The sequence below is a fragment of the Harpegnathos saltator genome, unplaced genomic scaffold (assembly GCF_003227715.2).
Source record: "Harpegnathos saltator strain DR-91 unplaced genomic scaffold, Hsal_v8.6 scaffold208, whole genome shotgun sequence".
Taxonomy (NCBI): Eukaryota; Metazoa; Arthropoda; class Insecta; order Hymenoptera; family Formicidae; genus Harpegnathos; species Harpegnathos saltator.
In genome coordinates, this window is record NW_020229993.1 from 1,925,291 (window position 1) to 1,944,520 (window position 19,230).

Below are 19,230 nucleotides of genomic sequence, written 5' to 3' on the forward strand. Positions count from 1 at the left end.
ACCGTCCTCAAGTTTAGCAAAATATGAAAATATTTTGTAAAGTTTGTATTCAATAAGCTTGTAGTCGATTTTTCCTCCGTGATGTTTTAAACTGGGCCATAATTAACATATTATCTTACATTACAAATTAGTTAAAACTGGTTTAGAATATTAAACTTTATAATAAAGAACTTTGATTAACTTTTTATAAACTTTACTTTGACTGAATATTATCTTAAAAATATGATTCATAAACATTTAATATCGAAAATCTGAATATTATGTACAGAATATTGTTTACTAAATTTATTAAAAGATACTTTGTAATTATTTCCTAAATTCGATTTTCTAAATTTACAACTAAAAATATAAGAGAATATCTAATATCGATAATATCATAAGAGAATCCCTAATATCGATAATAACAACATCAATAATATCACATGATAAAATAATAATGCGGAAAACGAATTACAGGTTTTGTTACAAAGGTACTTTGAAATTATATATGATTGAGTACCTTGATAATTCATTCTCTTTTTATTCATCTTCGTTTCCTATTCTATTCGTCGCAATTCCAACTCAAATATCCGCCATTCTGAATATCAGCTGATCTATGACCGGTTTGCATTGTCGTGTAGAATGCATGCGCATTCGTAGTTCTCACTGCGCTAATAATAAATACGTGAGTGACTGTATTGCGTGTACAGTGTAAGCTCTGTTCAATGGTGACTTTTTCGATAACAATCGTAAATAAAGAGTTGACCGTTTAAAGTTAATGATATAGAATATTACCAGCAAATTCTAGACGTTGTTTTGTAGGAATTAAAATTTAGAATCTTAGGGAAAAGAAAAACAAGTAGAAGGAAACGTAGTGATATCTCCCAAGAAAGATAAATATTTACAAGAGAGAAAGAGAAAGAAAAGGTAAATAGAAAAGATATGAAATTTTTTTTTAAATGTAAGAATATATGCAATTATGCAAGTAACAAATTACTCTGCTAAATAATATTTCAGTTAAACTAATGCTACTTCAAATGATAGCAAAAGAATGCTCTGCTTTTATAGAATGAGAATATTTATAAAATTTAATGAAGATATGCATACTTGAAAACTACCTTCATCTCTCTTATCAAAATCTGAAAATTTTTAGATCACAAATTTCTCTCTTTCTCTTGGGAATTATTTATATGAACTGTATTTATGAGTATTTTCTTATGTGCTTCTAGATAAACATTAAAATTATCAGATATGGAACAGCAATGGATTATTACTTGCTTGTTAATAGTGTGTGCGCATGTATCGCATCAGGTAAATATAAAGACAATTATATCATCTGTTGTTATCTATTTACTAATAATACATGTTTCTAATGTCTTGAGTTTATAATATAATCTAAAAGTGTAGTATATTTAATAGATATACATTTTATATATATATACATTGTATTACAATCAGGTATCAACCTCATATTCGGAAACTTATATAGCAGCTGTGGTAGAATTTCCTTCTATACATAAAACTGAAAGTGAACCTACTTTAACAACAAATACCAATGCATATATCAATCACATTAAGACAGCTAATGCAAGTGTAAGTATCTTTGTAATCACTTTTACCTATGTAATTATTAATAAACTTTTCCGTATGAATATTTACAATTATATTAGAAAAAATAAGATATTTGATAATGGTAAACACAAAACATTATCAATTATTCAAATATTTAAAAGATACAATTTATTTTTACAAATGCTTTATAGAACAAAAGAAAAATATTTAAAAATAAATTAAATTAATCTGGTTTAAAAATCTGTTTTAAATCTGTTTTAAAAAAAGAAAATTAAGTATCAAAAATTTTATATATTCAGTCAAAAGCACATAAATATATATGTATCTTTATAAATATAAAAATGTGTAAAAAGATATTTAAATCATCCAAATACTTTTCAGGATGCTGATATAATAGTTTTTCCTGAAAATGGCTTAACAACACTTTCTTTACCAGAAAGAGAAGAAATGGATGATTGGTCAACTATTGTTCCTGCTGCATCAAAAAATTATATACCTTGTGATGAAAATACTATTGAAATCAGCGAAGTATGTATTCTGTGTATATATATCTTCCAATTTCTTATACTTTAGATTATCTATAACTGAAATTATCTATAACCGAGTTGAATGTGTGTTTAAAAAGAATATACATATTCACAGACATTGAGAAGAATATCATGTGCTGCAAAAGAAAATCGAATCTATGTTGTAATAAATATTGCTGAGAAATTACCTTGTAACAAGGATACATGTACAAAACATGATAAAATTTATTACAACACCAATGTTGTATTTGATCGCAATGGAAAGATCATTGCCAGGTAAATAGATTTACCCATTTTAATAATAGGTAATAGATTTATCTATTATTAACATTATCATCAGTATAATAATGTGTTTAATATTATTATATAAATATCTAATTGTGTTAAACAGGTATCGTAAAACGAATCTTTTCATAGAACCAGAATTTAATGTAACAGAAATACCGGAAATAGTGACTTTTGATACTGATTTTGGAGTGAAATTTGGAACATTCATATGTTTCGATGTATTGTTCAACATACCAGCATTACAGTTGACAAGAATTCATCAAATTACTGACATTGTATATCCTACAGCATGGTTTTCTGAAGTACCATTTTTAACAGGTAAGCAGAATAATAGAATCTCCTCCCATTTGATATATTGATAATTAAAATTCAGAAACGAAATTTATCTTGCCTTATAAACTTAGCAATACTTTATATTTCTAGAAAAACTACAAGACAAAATAACGTTTATTAAATAGAAATCACAAATATCCTCTTTTACTTTTGCTCTATATAGGTAGAATATATCATTGTTGATACATCATCAGATAACGTGTTAAATTTGAGATTTCATTAAGACAAATTTTATATACTATAATAGAAGATGATTAATTCTTGTAGCTGTACAAACACATGCTGGATGGTCGTATGCCGAGAACGTAAATTTTTTGGTTGCTGGCTACAACAATCCTTCTAGGGGCAACACAGGCAGTGGAATTTACTTAGGTAATTGAACTTTACTTCTCGAATATTATTCACATTTAATGATTGCAGTATGAATATGTATACAAAATAATATAATCTACAGGTCGTAAAGGAATAGGCAAGGCGATAATGCCTTCGATCTTGCACGAGGAAGTGTTGATATATGAAGTGCCTAAAATGAAGAAGAAAACTGAATCTAATCACCATACAGGTCATTCAGTGAATGTCGATGATTCAACTTTGTACCATGGAAAGGAACATGTGCACGATGAATTACGGAAGAAGCGCGAAGCCAACGCTATTGATGGAATCAAACTTTTATACTATAAAATTGATGAATTCAATACGTTTCTATTGGAAGGAAATATCACTAAGACCCTTTGCCAAAATGACTTCTGTTGCGACTTTACGGTAGAAATGTTGAACATTGACCCAACAACGAGGTATCGTTTAGGAGTTTTTAGTGGTATTCGCAGTTTTTACGTCGTCAACGCAAGCGTAAGCGTATGCGGCGTAATACAATGTTCAAACCAGTCGATCGATTCGTGCGGATCTACGCAACAATCACGAACATTATTTAGCAATATTGATATATCCGCAACATACCACAATTATAAGAAGAATATAGTTATGCCATCTACGTTAAACTCGGAATTATATCCACTTCAAACGATGGATTGGTCGTATGATGAACACTTTCATGATGATCATGTACACGTCAGTATGTCTTTGATCAACAGTAAAAATAATCTACTAACATTCGGATTATTCTCGAGAAACTTTGTTGACAGTGGCGCAAGTTTAACAGCATCTTTCAGTACTGTTACTTATTTCACAACATTATTAATAACCTTGTTCCTATCAAGATTATAATTTGTATATGGTATATATGCAAGATAAACTTATATTTTATCTATACTGTAAGTAATTTTTTATGTATTTTCTCGCTAATACAAGGTCTGTTTCAGAGATTATATATTTTTTCTCATCTACAAGTTATTGACGCGATATTTTATGTATCATATACATAAATATTTCATTATTTTTTGTAGAGCTTTATATATAAGTATATATAACTTTTATAATGTTTAGTTTATAAATTAAAATATTTTATATATTATACATCAAATGTATTTTATCTTCCATTACTGTGATTGACAATTGAAGTAAGAAAATATAGAAATTTCGCGAAACTTCAAACAATAAACACATATGCCAAATATTAATGCCAAATATTATGGCATGTTAATAAATGTATCGATTGCGTTCTATTGCCAAAAAATGTCTTTTGCGAAAAGATTTGTTCTTAATGTATACGTTACGAATTACGAAAAATATGTCTCATCATTGTTACAACTCTGTACAATCAATCGTAAGTAATTTGTATAAAAATATTTTTACGAATTGTATCAGAAAAAATAGAAACGTTCATGAATTCGACATCAAATTGTTTTTTTTCTCCTTATATTTAAAAAGATTTTAGTGAACTAAAATATTTTAAGCGAATAAAACATGATTGTCAAATTGGAAGGTTAAATGAGCAAAGATAATATATTACAAGCTACGATCAAAGTTAGATGTCAAGAAAACTGTCTAGAAAATCTCAAACAAATATGACATATCATCTTCATTCAGTTATTTTCCTCTTAAATTCTTTTTAACATAAAGTTTAATTAGGTTATTAAATTTTAATTATACAATTCTATTGATCCTATAAACTAAACTAAAACTGCTATAAATAATCGATTTTGCATTACCTCAGCCCTTAAGAAATTGCACAGATATGCCTATACGGATATACCAAAACCAAATTTTGAAAAATATCGACAGAAATCCATAGAGAATGCTGAAATACCAGTTGCAAAAAGTGCTGATGAGCGAAAAGCATTAAGTTGTATTGCTTCTTTTGGTAAATTATGTAAATTTCTATAAAATATAAATGTAAATTTGTATAAAATATTTCGACAAAATATTTTGCTTCTAAAATCTGTTCTCAATAAAATACTAAAACTAAGAAAAAAGTAAAGGTACACGCATGGTTGCGAGGTTGAGTTTAATACTTTTTCAGTTGGCGGCGTCGCTGGATTATATAGCTTGAAATCTCACGCATTGCATTATATACTTTTTCTATCGCCCTCTCGAGATATGTTAGCAGAGTCACAATTGGAAGTGAAATTACAAAATATATCAGAGGGACATGTGGCCATTGTAAAATGGCGCGGTAAACCTGTTTTTATTTATCATCGGTAAGATTTAACATGACCTTATAATTCTACAAATTTTGAATAAGTATCTCCTTTTAAATCTTCATTTACTTCAAATTGAATATATTTCTGTTTATAAAACTGATTAATTTAGAGATATTTAATGTATATTTATGTTTATATACAAACTAGCAAATAGAATAAGAGAAATTGGAAGAAATTCTCTTCGGTCAAAGTTTGGAGTCTAACTTATTCACTATTTATTTAGCACACAATCGATTATCGAGCAAGAAAAAGCGGTAAAGTTATCTGAATTGCGCGACCCGGAAACAGACGATGACAGAGTCAAAAGGCCAGAATGGTTAATCGTGATAGGAGTTTGCACGCATTTGGGATGTATACCGATTCCAAATGCCGGAATCATATCAGGTGGCTTCCTATGCCCGTGTCATGGTTCGCACTTTGACGCGGCCGGTCGCATACGAAAAGGCCCGGCACCGACTAACTTGGAGGTACCCGAGTACAAATTCACAACGGATGATAGTATCGTTATTGGATGATGCGTTGCTTCTTTATTAAACCGATGCTAAATAAAAAATAACGAGCGGATCCCCACCAAGAATATAACATTCTATGTGAGACGAGAAACATTTCCGCGTTTTTTTATTTGAATTCACTGGATTTTTGAAATTTATAATTTTCGAATTATAAATAATTAATTCGAATAACTTCGATAATAAGATGTCGGTCCAAATGAATACAAATGGTGACACCGATTTTTTCCTCGGCAATTTGGGCTCCGGGAACACGGCGGCACTCGGCTGGCATTCTCGGCACGATAATTTACAAACAGCCAGCGGATCACAAACGCGAGGGATGCAATTGCTATTTCTAGTAGCCATAATACAACGAACGCCAGACACTTGCTCGACACTCCCAACGATTTGTTACACGAGAGGTCCATTGTTCATTTAACGATATTTTACCATAACTAACGCGCAAAATTACTATCGGCACTCCCGACGATAATTCGCACCCGAAACTCAATGTCGACGAATTGAAATCGCGAGATATACCGATCATCAATTTTTTCATCGCAAGATCAAAAAACGCAATATCATGAGACAAGCAACTCCGAATTGTTATAGAGTGATGTACATAAGATAAACTTACCCGTCGACTAAACCGTCGTTCCTGATATCCCTCCTTGCAAAGTATATCCTCAGGCTTTAATATTTTTTACAACACAAATACTAAATTTCACTTTGCATAATAACAGGCCATTTTTTTCACAACACTTGATCACAACACAAATCTTAAGCAACAAACGCGCGTAATTTCACTCGGCACTCCCGACGATCCGGTTTCGTTAATTACTTTCGACTACTTGACGATATTTCGCCATGACTAATGCATGAAATTTGCTTTCGGTATTCTCGACGAAACAACATACGCTGATATTCGCCTTTGATAATTCAAAATCGCGGAAAATACGTACGATCGGCTTTTGGAATTCACATACTAACCGTTGCAGTGCAATGGTCACGATTTTCAGTGTGTGCGTATGTCGGTGAATACGTATCGCTAGTGTACTAGCCAATCAAAGTGTTCCGTTTGAAACCGTCCGTTCCGTTTGAAATATTCCAAGAAGTCGGCCATAACAAAAAAATTCCCGAAACTTTACTCGACCCTCCCGACGAACAATGCACATTTTCGGTGAATATTTAACGAGGGTTGTGCCATATCTCGATGTTTAACGATAATTCGCGGCCGAGACTCGGCTGACGAGTCGAAAACGAGCTCCGCGGCGCGAAAACCGAGCTGCTCTTCGCAGCTGGCGCGCTGAACTTTCTTCGGAATTCCGACGATTCATTTCACTTCACTTCGCGCGGCGGAACGAACATCATAACACATGCACGAAATTTACTTTCGGCACTCCCGGTAACGATTTAAGGCACGAGACTCAGCTACGGCGAGTCAAAATCACGAGAAATCACGAGCGACGTTTTCTCGTACATTACACAACCCGTAACCGGCGCCATAACTAAATAGGAATACAACTGCGAATAGCGCCACAAGCGGGATACTTGGGAAGCTGAGTCGACCAATCACGGTGATTCATTTCTTTCCGTAGTGGAACTACTTATCTGCACAAAATGTATGAGGTGCAGGTGAAAGCAGTCGATAGATCGATTTAATTCGGAACTACACACAGTGTAATAAGCAGAGAGGAACCTGAAAGCGGCCGACATAGCATTTTTGGCGACGTCTATTTTCCGCGTTGAGAAAAGGCGCATCCATTTTAAGAAGGGAACTACGATGCTACATCTACTTTCAGGTCCCGACTATAAAACTTGCATGTGGTAGCAGTCCGATCTTTAAGTCAGGTTTATTTATGCCATAAATAAAGCCAATAATAAAGCCAGCGGCACACAGTGCTTGTTTTCATGCCGGATTGCTTGCTGAATGAAAATACTGCATCCTGATTGGTGTATTTCCAACCATTTTCGGAAATGTACCAATCAGAATGTAGTATTTTCATCCAGGAAGCAATCCAGCACCGTATGCCGCTGGTTTTAAAGATCGGACTGCCATCACATGCAGGTTTTACCGACGAGACCTGAAAGTGGATGTAGCATCGTAGTTCCTCTCTCAAAATGAATGAATGCGCCCTTTCCAGATTATAGAAGGTTGGTTTAGAAACTAACCTATCATCAATTTGAGAAAACGCGTTTAGTATCGCTTACGTCTTACGTTGATTGCTATTGATTACTAACGATTACTATCGTTGAATACTATTTGATGCTTGATAACTTTTAATGGAATATTTGTATTATTACGATATAAAATAAATTAGGAGTACATCTTGTTGAAAAACGTCAAATTCTAATTCAAAAACTGAAGGAAAAGATGACATCCAAAATAACACCACCGATAGAAAGAATCCAACTTTTGGATACTATCGAAAAAGAAGTCATAAATTGTTTACAAAGCGCAGGTAATAACACGATTATGTCTCGTATTGCAATTTTGTGCATACAAAGTACACACGCATATATATATGTGTATATATATATATATGTGTGTGTTTAAAAGATTGCCAAATATAAAAAACATAGATGTATGCACAAGATCTGCATTTAATCGAAATATATTATATAGGAGCAGCTATCTCGGAATTGGGTAAAGAAAAATCAAGCATGAAACAAGTAGAGCAGAATACGACTCATTTCTTGAAATCTCTAGCAGTTGTAGAATCTAAATTGAGTGAGCAAATTAATTATCTTACGCAAGTTTCTACAGGTATGCATAGTTATATAAAATATTCATATATAATGTCTGTTTTGATGATATCTTTATTTCATTATATGTTTGACGATGTATCTTAGGCCAACCACATGAAGGTTCTGGATATGCAAGTCAAAAGGTACTCCAAATGGCATGGCATAGGTTAGAGCATGCACGAAGTAGAGTTAATGAGCTAGAGCGTATAAAAAATAAATTACGATAATAATAAATTACGATAAAAATAAACATTTTTCATTATGTATGTTAAATTTTATACTGATAAAATAAATTGACTATAAATTACTTTAGTAAATTATGTATCTTTGTTAAAAGTTATTTCATTGCTATTTTGTAATTTAACTATAAGACTTACAAATTAATTTCATAAATGGATATATAATTCATAACAATTTTTACTATAAAATTTTTACAAATAAATATATAATCTGTAACAAATGACATGTAAATTTTATGTAATAATGAGCACAATTTTCTGTGTATTCTTTATTGCTAAATGTACAATATACTAAAAAAATACATAAATAATTTTTCTGTCATGTGTGCTTATTCTGTTTATCACATATATATTATACAAGTAGTAAACTTTATGAAAACATTCCAACACGCAACATATACACTTCATAATTAAAACTTTTATATAAGAAATGAAGATTGTGAAAAATAGTTTTGAAACAACATTTTTTCTCTTTATAATATGAATGCATACTCTTTAATGTCATTCTTATCCATCCATAACTCCCATACTACGTTTTACTGTAGCAGCCAATGAAAGTCGTGATCTCCTTTCCTCATCTAATTGTTTTGTTAGTAATGACATTTGTGATTGTAAGTCCGTCATTTGATTCTTTAAAGTTTTAACCGTTTCTGATAATGTCCTGCAAGATATATATTAATATTAATATATTTTTTCTTCAATCAATAAGATAATTAAGTGTACAAGTCTCTGAGTATATAAGTTCCTTGCGAGTAATGTATAACTTTGACACTGACATATTAAAATATTGTATGCAAATTTCTTTTATTAATTCGATAAAACAAAAGAGGAGCAGAATATAGTTTTTAATATATCCTTTGTTCTTTCTTGAAAACAAGTGATAAAATATATTCAAGCTCACCTATCATTACAAGATTCCCAATTGCCTCTGTTATGCATAGATGATACCCTGTCGCGTGACTTTTGTGATTCATAATCTAACATTGCTGAAATATAAATATATTTTATTCATGATACAATTATACGTAATATTTGTGATCACGAAAATCATTAAATTCTCTTAATCATTAAAGATTTGTTATTAGATAATATTTTAACTGTTAAAAACTTACAATTGGATTCCCCAGAATGTACAGTGAACCTTGCATTGACAGAAAGACAATATCCTTCTATTACTTTCAATATGATTGCATCTTCTTCAAATTGTCGTTCATCTACAATATATAAAATAAAATAAACTGCAAACTCGATTATATAGTTCAAGCGTTTGTTTAATACACACAACAGATCTTACTGCAAGATCGTAATGGGCGCGATGTATCTGTGGTAGTATCTATTTTACCAAAGTTCTTAAGAGAATATAAGGGAGGAGCAGGTCTTAATGATGCGAGACTCCAAGGTGTCTTAATTCCTGGAGACGTACAATGCTCTATTGTCGGTCGTTTCCCGTTCATCTGGTTGTTCATCTGCTGTAATATACATACACATATATAGAATCATTTATAGCATAATAACATTTCAACATATCAATATATATGTAACACACATAATTATAGGGTCTCTAATATTATATCCATAAGTATATGACAGTCTTTAATATAATATAAACTGATCTCCTATTGATTAGCGCATGGTCTCTGTTTTAATAGAAAAGTACTTAAGCCATGCGGCATTATGATAAAAACACAAAACTCTATAATTATATGATTATACATTACACTTAGAGCGCACGCCCTACCTCTAATATGACTAAGACTTTATCTACTCAAAATCAAGTTGACTAGAACCTTTTGCAAAGCGCGAATGATGACAATGAAATAAATTAACACACATATGAAAATCTGTGTGATATGTTTCAAGGCTATTCTATAATGTATTGTGTTAGTAAAGCGACAGCTTACTTCACACAACATGGCTGTAAAATAAAAGTATATAACTTTTGGTAGAAAATGATAATTAGTAAAAACACCAGCATGGTTAAAAGAAACTGAAGTGATCAAATGAACAGCCATGCCATGGAAGCTTGCCTTGTTCCGTGCATCCAGATATCGGGATAGATTTCTTGAGCCACCAATGAGCATATAATCCAGATGAATATACTTGATTTGTTGGTTCATGTTCCTCTATAATCGGCTGAATTGGACGAACCACGCGTCTTCCAACTTTTTTAATTACACACTGATGCGCGTATGGTATCGGTTGCGTGTACCTTTTCTCTCTTATATTTCCATAACTTAGAATAGGATGAGTCGCTACAGTTTCTTGAATTTTATTTTCGCTATTATTCCGATTATCGTTAACATCGTCATCAAGATTGCTCGTATCAGCTTTTACAACGCTCGTACACTCGTCGACATTTTTGGATGAGGCTAAAGAATGGGCGCTATCCCGAGGTGTAGAGCCAAACGGCGAAGTGCAAATACATTGATTCTCGAACTTATTCTCGTCATTTTCACTTTCGCTGTGAGACGTTCTTACTGGATCTATATATTTTATATGACTAGATGCGTACGACTTGTAACAAGAATTAATTTCGGACGAATTTAAGCAACAACTCTCAGCCATTCCTGAATCCGATGATCGTAAACTAGTATTTGCACAAGTTTCTCGAAATTCCCTTTCACTACTATCATAGTTATCTCCATGGGTGGAGATCACTGAATGTCGAACTAAAATACTTGTGTTCGGAACGCTCGACTTCTTTGTCGAATGCTCCTCACAGAGTTCATTAGAGCGTGCTTGAAGATTCGACGTACACGATTTGCTTGATACGAGTAGAATATCTGGCAGGACGTGGCTCATTGTAGTGCCAGCGGGCAAACTTTTACTAGTCTCAAAGGTACATCGGTCACCATAATCGACTCTCGACGCGAAATTCGTGAGTGAGGAATCGCTCGCTATTCCTACGTTACTAAGATCGGTATTATCTACTACGTATCTAACATCCATTATTAACGTGGATTTACACAATGTTCGCGACTCCTGCTGCATGTTGCGGCTTTCAGTGGTTACATCCGAGTCTGAATCCCCGCTACTGTGAGCCGGGAGGATAGTATAGGTCACATTGCATTTTCTCATTTTCACACTACTCAAATCTGGCTTCAAAACGTATTGAATATATAATAACTTCTTCATTAATTCAGGATATATAACTTTCCTCCTCACGAGCTTCGCGAAATATCTGGAGAGTCGTGCGTACGGTGGATGATGGCAACTCACGCGGGGCATAGTTGGTGATTTCAGAAGGCTAGCGCCTTGTTCCTGAATTAAAAGCTCGATCCAACGCTGTCTCTCTTCTCTCGTAGGACATAGCACAACGATGCTTTCAATCATTGGTCCTTAAAATATACATATCGCATTTTATCACCTACGTATTAATTATTGCCATTTTGCAAATTGAAAGTAAGACTATTTTTTTCTTTTAGATCGCGAAATAATATTCCTTGTTTTACTGTAAGATAAAACCATGGTATACATGTATGAAATAAGAACAGCCTTACCGGTGATTTCCAACGCGTTTCTTATTTCATCCGTATCTTCAATTCCAGTTACATTAATGCCTGTTAATGGGAGTTTTCCCTGCACAAATAATCACAATGTCTATTACAATCTTCACTTATCGAAATGGCATTTTTAAAACAATACAACAAGATATTTTCAAATATACCTCGTAAATGTATGAACTCATCCTTGGACTGGTACTAAGCACAAGTAAAGTGGTAGGAAACAGAACAAAGTATCTGTCTCTACGATCTACACCAGTTGCTAAAGTTACAGATCCAACATGAAGAACCTCACCTAATGAATTCAACTCTTCGCCTTCCCACCCTTTGATCCCACTAGTTAATATTTGAAGCGCTAACTCGCGTTGCTTACGTATGGAAGCGCAATGGTCCTATGAGTGAAGTGAATCACTAACAATAAGTACATATAGTTACACAATTGTGTGCATATGACATATATGTATCGATCGTCGTACCGCAATTTCTCGATATACTGCTATACTACGTTGAGTATCTCCTCTGTCAGGATGATTCTTTTCAGTATATCTTTCTAATTCTTGAAGCATAGCAGAATATTTATCCAATCGTCGGAACGGTTTACTAAGGCCAGTGGTTAATACTAGTATACCAGGTGATACCGCTCCAGTACGTTCCATAAATTCATTCAATTCATCTCTAAAATAATGTATAATTTATTTGCAAGCACATTCATTCTACGTAACGCAATTTTAATAAGTGATGGTTTATATTTTTCAATAATTACCTGTATCTATCCAATATACAAACAGCTTGTGGATGATTATTACAATATGATGTGTGAATAGATTTCAGTCTCGGTGCAATAGTTATAAAAAGATTTCCCATCCTTGCAGAGAGTCCTTGTAAAATGGTTGCCTCCAAATTTGCCAATAAATATTGATGAGTTTCTAAGACTTCATGTATATTACCAAGTAGTTGTTTGTATTCATCTTTTTTCAATCTATATTATACAAGTTTTTAATAATTTATATGTTATATACAATATATACATTATATACAATATTTACTTTTCTTCATATATCTTTATATGATGCTATAACTTACATATTTGATGTTTCAAGAGGTTGTAAAAATTTATTCATTAAACCCTGCAATTCTGCCACATTTATTCTTTCAGAATTGACAATATCTTTTAATACTATATCACGATTAAGTTTTTGATGTATAGGTGATTCTTGTGGACTTCTTTCTGGAGATGCTTTAATTAATGTATGACCATCATCTATATAAATTAATTTATAAGAGATTAACTTGTATAACTAATCACACAAGTAACTACTATCTCAGATATCCAGATATAAGCATGTTTAATGATTGTCATACCTGGAATTCTATATTCCTTGACATAATTAGAAGGAAACCAACCAGTCTTGTCATTTAATGTACCTTCCCACCATCCTTCATCATCTATTTGCGTTATTGTTATTATATCTCCTTTCTTAAAGCATAACTGAAATAAACAAAATATAATAATGTACATCCACTTTACAATCATATTGCATCTTCAGAATAATCCTATCATTAATCATTCAACCTCAATGTTTAAAATTTTTTTATATTCACCATATTGCCATCAGTATATCTTAAAAGTATATCTCAAAGTTAAAAAAGTATTTGCATAATTGATAAGATAAGATAGAATAATATTTAATTAAAAAATGTTTTCAGTTCCTTAGAGCCATGACAATATCATTTTGACCATACGTTTTATGTTTAGGTACCACTAAGTAGGAATATGTGAGATACTTCTCTTTACATACTTCATCGTTGTTCTTTCCCTTGAAGGAATAAAGTGCAATAACGAGTATCGGTCCATCAGGTTTCGACATGATTTCCGCTATTTAATTATAGATTGTAGTAAAATATAGAGAGACTAATTTTGAAGTGGCAATTTCGTACATCATATTCGTGATATCAACATTTAGCCTTCAAATGTTTTACCACTCATGACAGTCTCTTCGAACAGTGAACAGTGAAAAGCTCGTCTTAAAATACAATGTAAATCGTGTTTTCAGGAAGTCTGCTGCACTAGGAAATTATAACACGAAGAATTCTGTCGCATATTTCGACAGTTCTCACTTCTGTCACGCGAAGGCTTGTCACATGCCTCATGCACAAATGTACGGGCATAGTTATATAGGTTACACATCTGCCAAGCTCTCTCGTTAGACTTTGCATCTATAAATACCGCGATTCCAGCATCACGTGATCATAACTATGAACATTTCCTAGTTGATGACACCGCGTCAGCTCTAAGTAGGGATGGGCGGTGTTCGACTGATGAGTCAATAAGTTTGTTCCTTTTAACTGCACGCGAGGGCAAATAACTTAAAGGAGAGTAAAAAGAATAATTTATTATCTATATATTTTATTTTATGCATTAAACATAAAAAGTAAATAATTGTTTCTCTCAATCTTGAGAAACAGGCAATACTTATAACGAGCTTTAACTATGATAAAGATAACATATAACAAGACAGATAATAAAATAATAAGACAGTTTCCAGAGTATATTTTAAACTTAAAATCCCTATTTTATATTACATTACATTATTAAATATAATAGTTATAAAGGATTTATGCAAAGAATAGTATTTAGAGCCGATTATTATATATATCTTCGGATACTCTTTTGGATGGTCTTTCAGATGGATCGTTTTATTGGCTATAAAACATCTGAAATAAATTTTTAAGACAACCTTTTTAAAAGATCAGAAGACCGGTTGCTCCAACTTCTTGGTAAATTAATAGTTAGATCATATGTTTGTCTTTGTTTTTCCTTCAACTTAGACAAAGATAGACATATGATTTAACAATCAACAGAAAGAAACCTGAGAGCGGCCGCCGGGCCGGTTACTCCGAGACGCGTTTTCCGACGCGCCCCCTGAGAAAATGTGTGCACACTACGCCTGTCCTGACGATAACGGCAAAGCATTAATCGACCTGCAGATCTGTAGGTCCTGTAAGATGTGGCTCAACCTCCCGCAGAGAGTGAGCGCCGAAGTGGTCTACATGCCCCCTCGCAAGGGGGGATGTGGGCTACTTCCTCTAGCTGACCTCGCCGACGTCCTCTCGGTCGCGCACGTCTTCCGTCTTCTGACGGCGGACGACCGCGCGGTCAGGGACCTGGCTTGGGCGTCTTTGCGGGGAGTGGTTGCACGCCGCATCGGCCACCCCCCTGGTTGCGACCAGATCGCCGCCTTTCTCTCGGGGTCACTCGAGGGGGGGCTGAGGGGGGGAGGGGAGCGCTCCCTGTGGTCGAGAGCGCGGAACGCCGCGCGTCATCAGTCGGATCGCTGCACCATCCGGTGGCTGTGGAGTGAGGAGCACCGCGAGCTCGTCCTTCAATGTCGCGGTCCGCGGGGCAGGATCACCAAGATCCCACCTGGAGCTCGTGCCCAGGTGATCGGACGCCTGCGTGCTGCGGTGGCGGAGTGGTATGATACCACCTTGTCGCGGAAACCAAACCAGGGGAAGGTGTTCGAGGTGTCGTCTCGTCATCGAGAGAGCAATCACTTTATGCGGGGCGGCAGCTTCACCCGCTTCGCTGATTGGCGTTTTATCCACCGTACTCGTCTCGACGTGTTGCCGTTGAACGGTGCACGTCGGTGGGGAGAGGGTGATAGACGTTGCCGGCGATGCGGGGCGGAGTCCGAGAACCTTCCTCATGTAGTCTGTCATTGCGGACCCCACTCTGCTGCGATCTGGTGGCGTCACGATTCGATCCTGCTCCGACTCAGCAGGGCTTGCCGTCTGCCAGGGGACGTGACCGTGAACCGGCGGGTCGAGGGCATCGATGGGGAACTCGGCGAGCTACGACCTGATCTCGTGATCAGGCACGAGCCGTCGAAGAGTGTCGTCATATGCGATGTCACGGTGCCATTCGAGAATCGGCCAATAGCGCTCGAGGAAGCTAGGGAGCGTAAACTCGCCAAGTACGCTCCCTTGGCGGAGGCGCTCGGTTGACTCGGGTACCGTGTCATCGTGACGGCCTCCGTCGTCGGTGCGCTCGGCTCCTGGGATCCGCGCAATGAGCCAGTGCTGAGACTGCTGCGTATCGGCAATACGTATGCGTCCATGATGCGCAGGCTCATCGTGTCGGACACCATACGCTGGTCTAGGGACATCTACGTGGAGCACGTCTCTGGCGTCCGCCAGTATAGGGCTCCTCCACGCCGAGCTGATGGCGGCGTACCCGATGTCTCGCCGCCGCGTGCGATTAGCCGCCGTGTGGCCGGCCCGCGAGCCGACGAGGCGGCGGAGATATAATTGTTCGTGAGTATGAATGTCGCGTGGGGCCACCGGCCGGAGAGGTGTTCCTGTAACAAAAAATAAGTTATTAATTTTTATTTATTTATCTATCTATTTATTTATATTTATTTATTTATTTGTATCCATGTATTTATTTATTTGTCCGTCCTCTGGAATGTTGACTGCCGCGGGGACGGCGGCGGATATGCTCCGCCGTCGCGCCCGCGGCTGATATATTTTTAGATGACGGACTACATTTTTATTCTATATTTTATTTTATTTTAATTATTTATTTTGTTGTCGTGCTGTCTGGAATGTGGACTGCCGCGGGGAGGGAGGGGGACGGATGCCCTCCGTCCCCGTCCCCGCGGCTGAAATATTTTAAGGCAAATGACACGGCGCAGACTCAGAGAGAATTAGTAAATATGAGCTTATTTTTTTGTTTTATTATTCTTAGTATCTTTTATTATGTAAATGGAAGGCGTGCACTATACACACGCTCTTACCAGTACTGATGCGTCTCCAGGTCCCTTCTCCGGCTTGGTGAGCCGTCGGTGTGCGTGTCGCGTGGAAATTCGAGTGTGGATGTCGCGTTATGAACAGATTGGTTGGTAGGTCGACGCCACAGAGGGGGAGTTGGCTCTCCCTTTGTCAGCAGGACACAAAGCGGGTGATCCTGTAAAAAAATTATATTTTAGTAATTGTGTAAATATGGCACATGGATGATGAAACACATTGCTCAGGCCTACTAACATGGGCAATTCTTCTATTGTTTAAAGTGTACATATATATAATATGCGTTATTTGCTGCCCATTGTCAGGGGGGGCAGAATGTCCCCTGACTGTATAATATATCTTATATATTATATCTATTGCCCCCTGTCGGGGCGGACAGATTGTCCCCCGACAATAAATTATATAAAATTGGCGTCAGGCCTATGCCTGAAAATATATTGTATTTACATCGGGGGGCATGCCTCCCGGGGAACATTTATTGTGTAAATAAAGTAATCGAAGATTAAAGTTTTCCAACCTTTCTCCGTTGATATCTCCGCTTCTACTGGGAGTAGAGTCGTCATATACGGGAAAATGTAGGGTTTTGAGAGGACTTTAATTTGGTGCTAGAACCAGGCCTGTATCTCTAACCGTTTAGGAGATATCGAAGGTTAAAGTTATCCAGCCTTTCTCCGTCGATATCCACAGCATTCCTCCGTCGATATCTCCGCTTCTGCTGGGAGCAGAGAGTCGTCCATGTAGTCCAAAATGTAGGGTTTTGAAAGGGCTTTAATTTGGTACCAGTCCGAAGCCTGTATCTCTAACCGTTTAGGAGATATCGAAGGTTAAAGTTTTCCAGCCTTTCTCCATCGATATCCAGCCTTCATCAGTCGATATCTCCGCTTCTACTGGGAGCAGAGAGTCGTCCATGTAGTCCAAAATGTAGGGTTTTGAAAGGGCTTTAATTTGGTACCAGTCCGAAGCCTGTATCTCTAACCGTTTAGGAGATATCGAAGGTTAAAGTTTTCCAGCCTTTCTCCATCGATATCCAGCCTTCATCAGTCGATATCTCCGCTTCTACTGGGAGCAGAGAGTCGTCCATGTAGTCCAAAATGTAGGGTTTTGAAAGGGCTTTAATTTGGTACCAGTCCGAAGCCTGTATCTCTAACCGTTTAGGAGATATCGAAGGTTAAAGTTTTCCGGCCTTTCTCTATCGATATCCAACCTTTCTCCGTCGATATCTCCGCTTCCACTGGGAGTAGAGAGTCGTCCATGTAGTCCAAAATGCAGGGGTTTGAAAGGGCTTTAATTTGGTACCAGTCCGAAGCCTGTATCTCTAACCGTTTAGGAGATATCGAAGGTTAAAGTTTTCCAACCTTTCTCCGTCGACATCCAGCCTTCCTCCGTCGATATCTCCGCTTCTACTGGGAGTAGAGAGTCGTTCATGTAGTCCAAAATGTAGGGTTTTGAAAGGGCTTTAATTTGGTACAACTCCGAAGCCTGTATCTCTAACCGTTTAGGAGATATCGAAGGTTAAAGATTTCCAACCTTTCTCCGTCGATATCTCCGCTTCCACTGGGAGTAGAGAGTCGTCCATGTAGTGCAAAATGTAGGGTTTTGAAAGGGCTTTAATTTGGTACCACTCCGGAGCCTGTATCTCTAACCGTTTAGGAGATATCGAAGGTTAAAGTTTTCCAACCTTTCTCCGTCGATATCTCCGCTTCCACTGGGAATAGAGAGTCGTCCATGTAGTCCAAAATGCAGGGGTTTGAAAGGGCTTTAATTTGGTACCAGTCCGAAGCCTGTATCTCTAACCGTTTAGGAGATATCGAAGGTTAAAGTTTTTCAGCCTTTCTCCATCGATATCCAGCTTTCATCCGTCGATATCTCCGCTTCTACTGGGAGTAGAGAGTGGTCCATGTAGTGCAAAATGTAGGGTTTTGAAAGGGCTTTAATTTGGTACCAGTCCGAAGCCTGTATTTCTAACCGTTTAGGAGATATCGAAGGTTAAAATTTTTCAACCTTTCTCCGTCGATATCTCCGCTTCCACTGGGAGTAGAGAGTCGTCCATGTAGTCCAAAATGTAGGGTTTTGAAAGGGCTTTAATTTGGTACCACTCCGAAGCCTGTATCTCTAACCGTTTAGGAGATATCGAAGGTTAAAGT

At 36.2% G+C, this 19,230-nt stretch overlaps 4 protein-coding genes across 7 annotated transcripts in view; 3 read left to right on the forward strand and 1 right to left on the reverse strand.

Moving 5' to 3' along the window:
- Positions 1-4,046, forward strand: part of LOC105187950 (vanin-like protein 1) — a 43,883-nt gene extending 39,837 nt beyond the window's left edge. For 2 of the 3 annotated variants that reach the window (XM_011149115.3, XM_025298152.1), the window contains exons 2-8: positions 1,209-1,290; positions 1,438-1,572; positions 1,933-2,079; positions 2,194-2,354; positions 2,470-2,684; positions 2,967-3,071; positions 3,154-4,046. In XM_011149115.3, the coding sequence (XP_011147417.1) occupies positions 1,231-1,290; positions 1,438-1,572; positions 1,933-2,079; positions 2,194-2,354; positions 2,470-2,684; positions 2,967-3,071; positions 3,154-3,923 (1,593 nt within the window). In that variant the 5' untranslated portion in view covers positions 1,209-1,230 and the 3' untranslated portion in view covers positions 3,924-4,046. Of the gene's footprint in view, positions 1-584; positions 907-1,208; positions 1,291-1,437; positions 1,573-1,932; positions 2,080-2,193; positions 2,355-2,469; positions 2,685-2,966; positions 3,072-3,153 lie in introns of those variants that run through there. The other variant, XM_011149113.3, reaches the window with a different exon arrangement.
- Positions 4,047-4,562: 516 nt separating this feature from the next.
- LOC105187961 (cytochrome b-c1 complex subunit Rieske, mitochondrial) lies at positions 4,563-5,814 on the forward strand. Its single transcript, XM_011149132.1, has 4 exons — positions 4,563-4,581; positions 4,813-4,959; positions 5,119-5,296; positions 5,523-5,814. The coding sequence occupies exons 1-4, from the start codon at positions 4,563-4,565 to the stop codon at positions 5,812-5,814; spliced, it is 636 nt and encodes a 211-aa protein (XP_011147434.1).
- A 2,090-nt stretch (positions 5,815-7,904) lies between these two features.
- On the forward strand, positions 7,905-8,845 carry MED11 (mediator complex subunit 11). Its single transcript, XM_011149101.3, has 4 exons — positions 7,905-7,944; positions 8,112-8,252; positions 8,417-8,557; positions 8,644-8,845. Exons 1-4 carry the CDS (start codon positions 7,920-7,922, stop codon positions 8,763-8,765), a joined length of 429 nt encoding a protein of 142 aa, XP_011147403.1. The 5' UTR covers positions 7,905-7,919; the 3' UTR covers positions 8,766-8,845.
- A 192-nt stretch (positions 8,846-9,037) lies between these two features.
- RtGEF (Rho-type guanine nucleotide exchange factor) lies at positions 9,038-14,594 on the reverse strand. Of its 2 annotated transcripts, XM_011149099.3 has the most exons (12): positions 14,080-14,572; positions 13,643-13,769; positions 13,364-13,541; positions 13,044-13,259; positions 12,757-12,955; positions 12,445-12,672; positions 12,278-12,356; positions 11,997-12,115; positions 10,072-10,246; positions 9,890-9,991; positions 9,679-9,763; positions 9,038-9,438 (listed from the first exon to the last, which is right to left on the reverse strand). In XM_011149099.3, the coding sequence occupies exons 1-12, from the start codon at positions 14,146-14,148 to the stop codon at positions 9,285-9,287; spliced, it is 1,731 nt and encodes a 576-aa protein (XP_011147401.1). In that variant the 5' UTR covers positions 14,149-14,572; the 3' UTR covers positions 9,038-9,284. The 2 variants fall into 2 exon arrangements, 1 of the variants encoding a protein (XP_011147401.1); XR_003112828.1 differs by lacking the exon at positions 9,038-9,438 and having other exon boundaries at positions 9,704-9,763; positions 10,805-12,115; positions 14,080-14,594.
- Between the last annotated feature and the right edge of the window lie 4,636 nt (positions 14,595-19,230).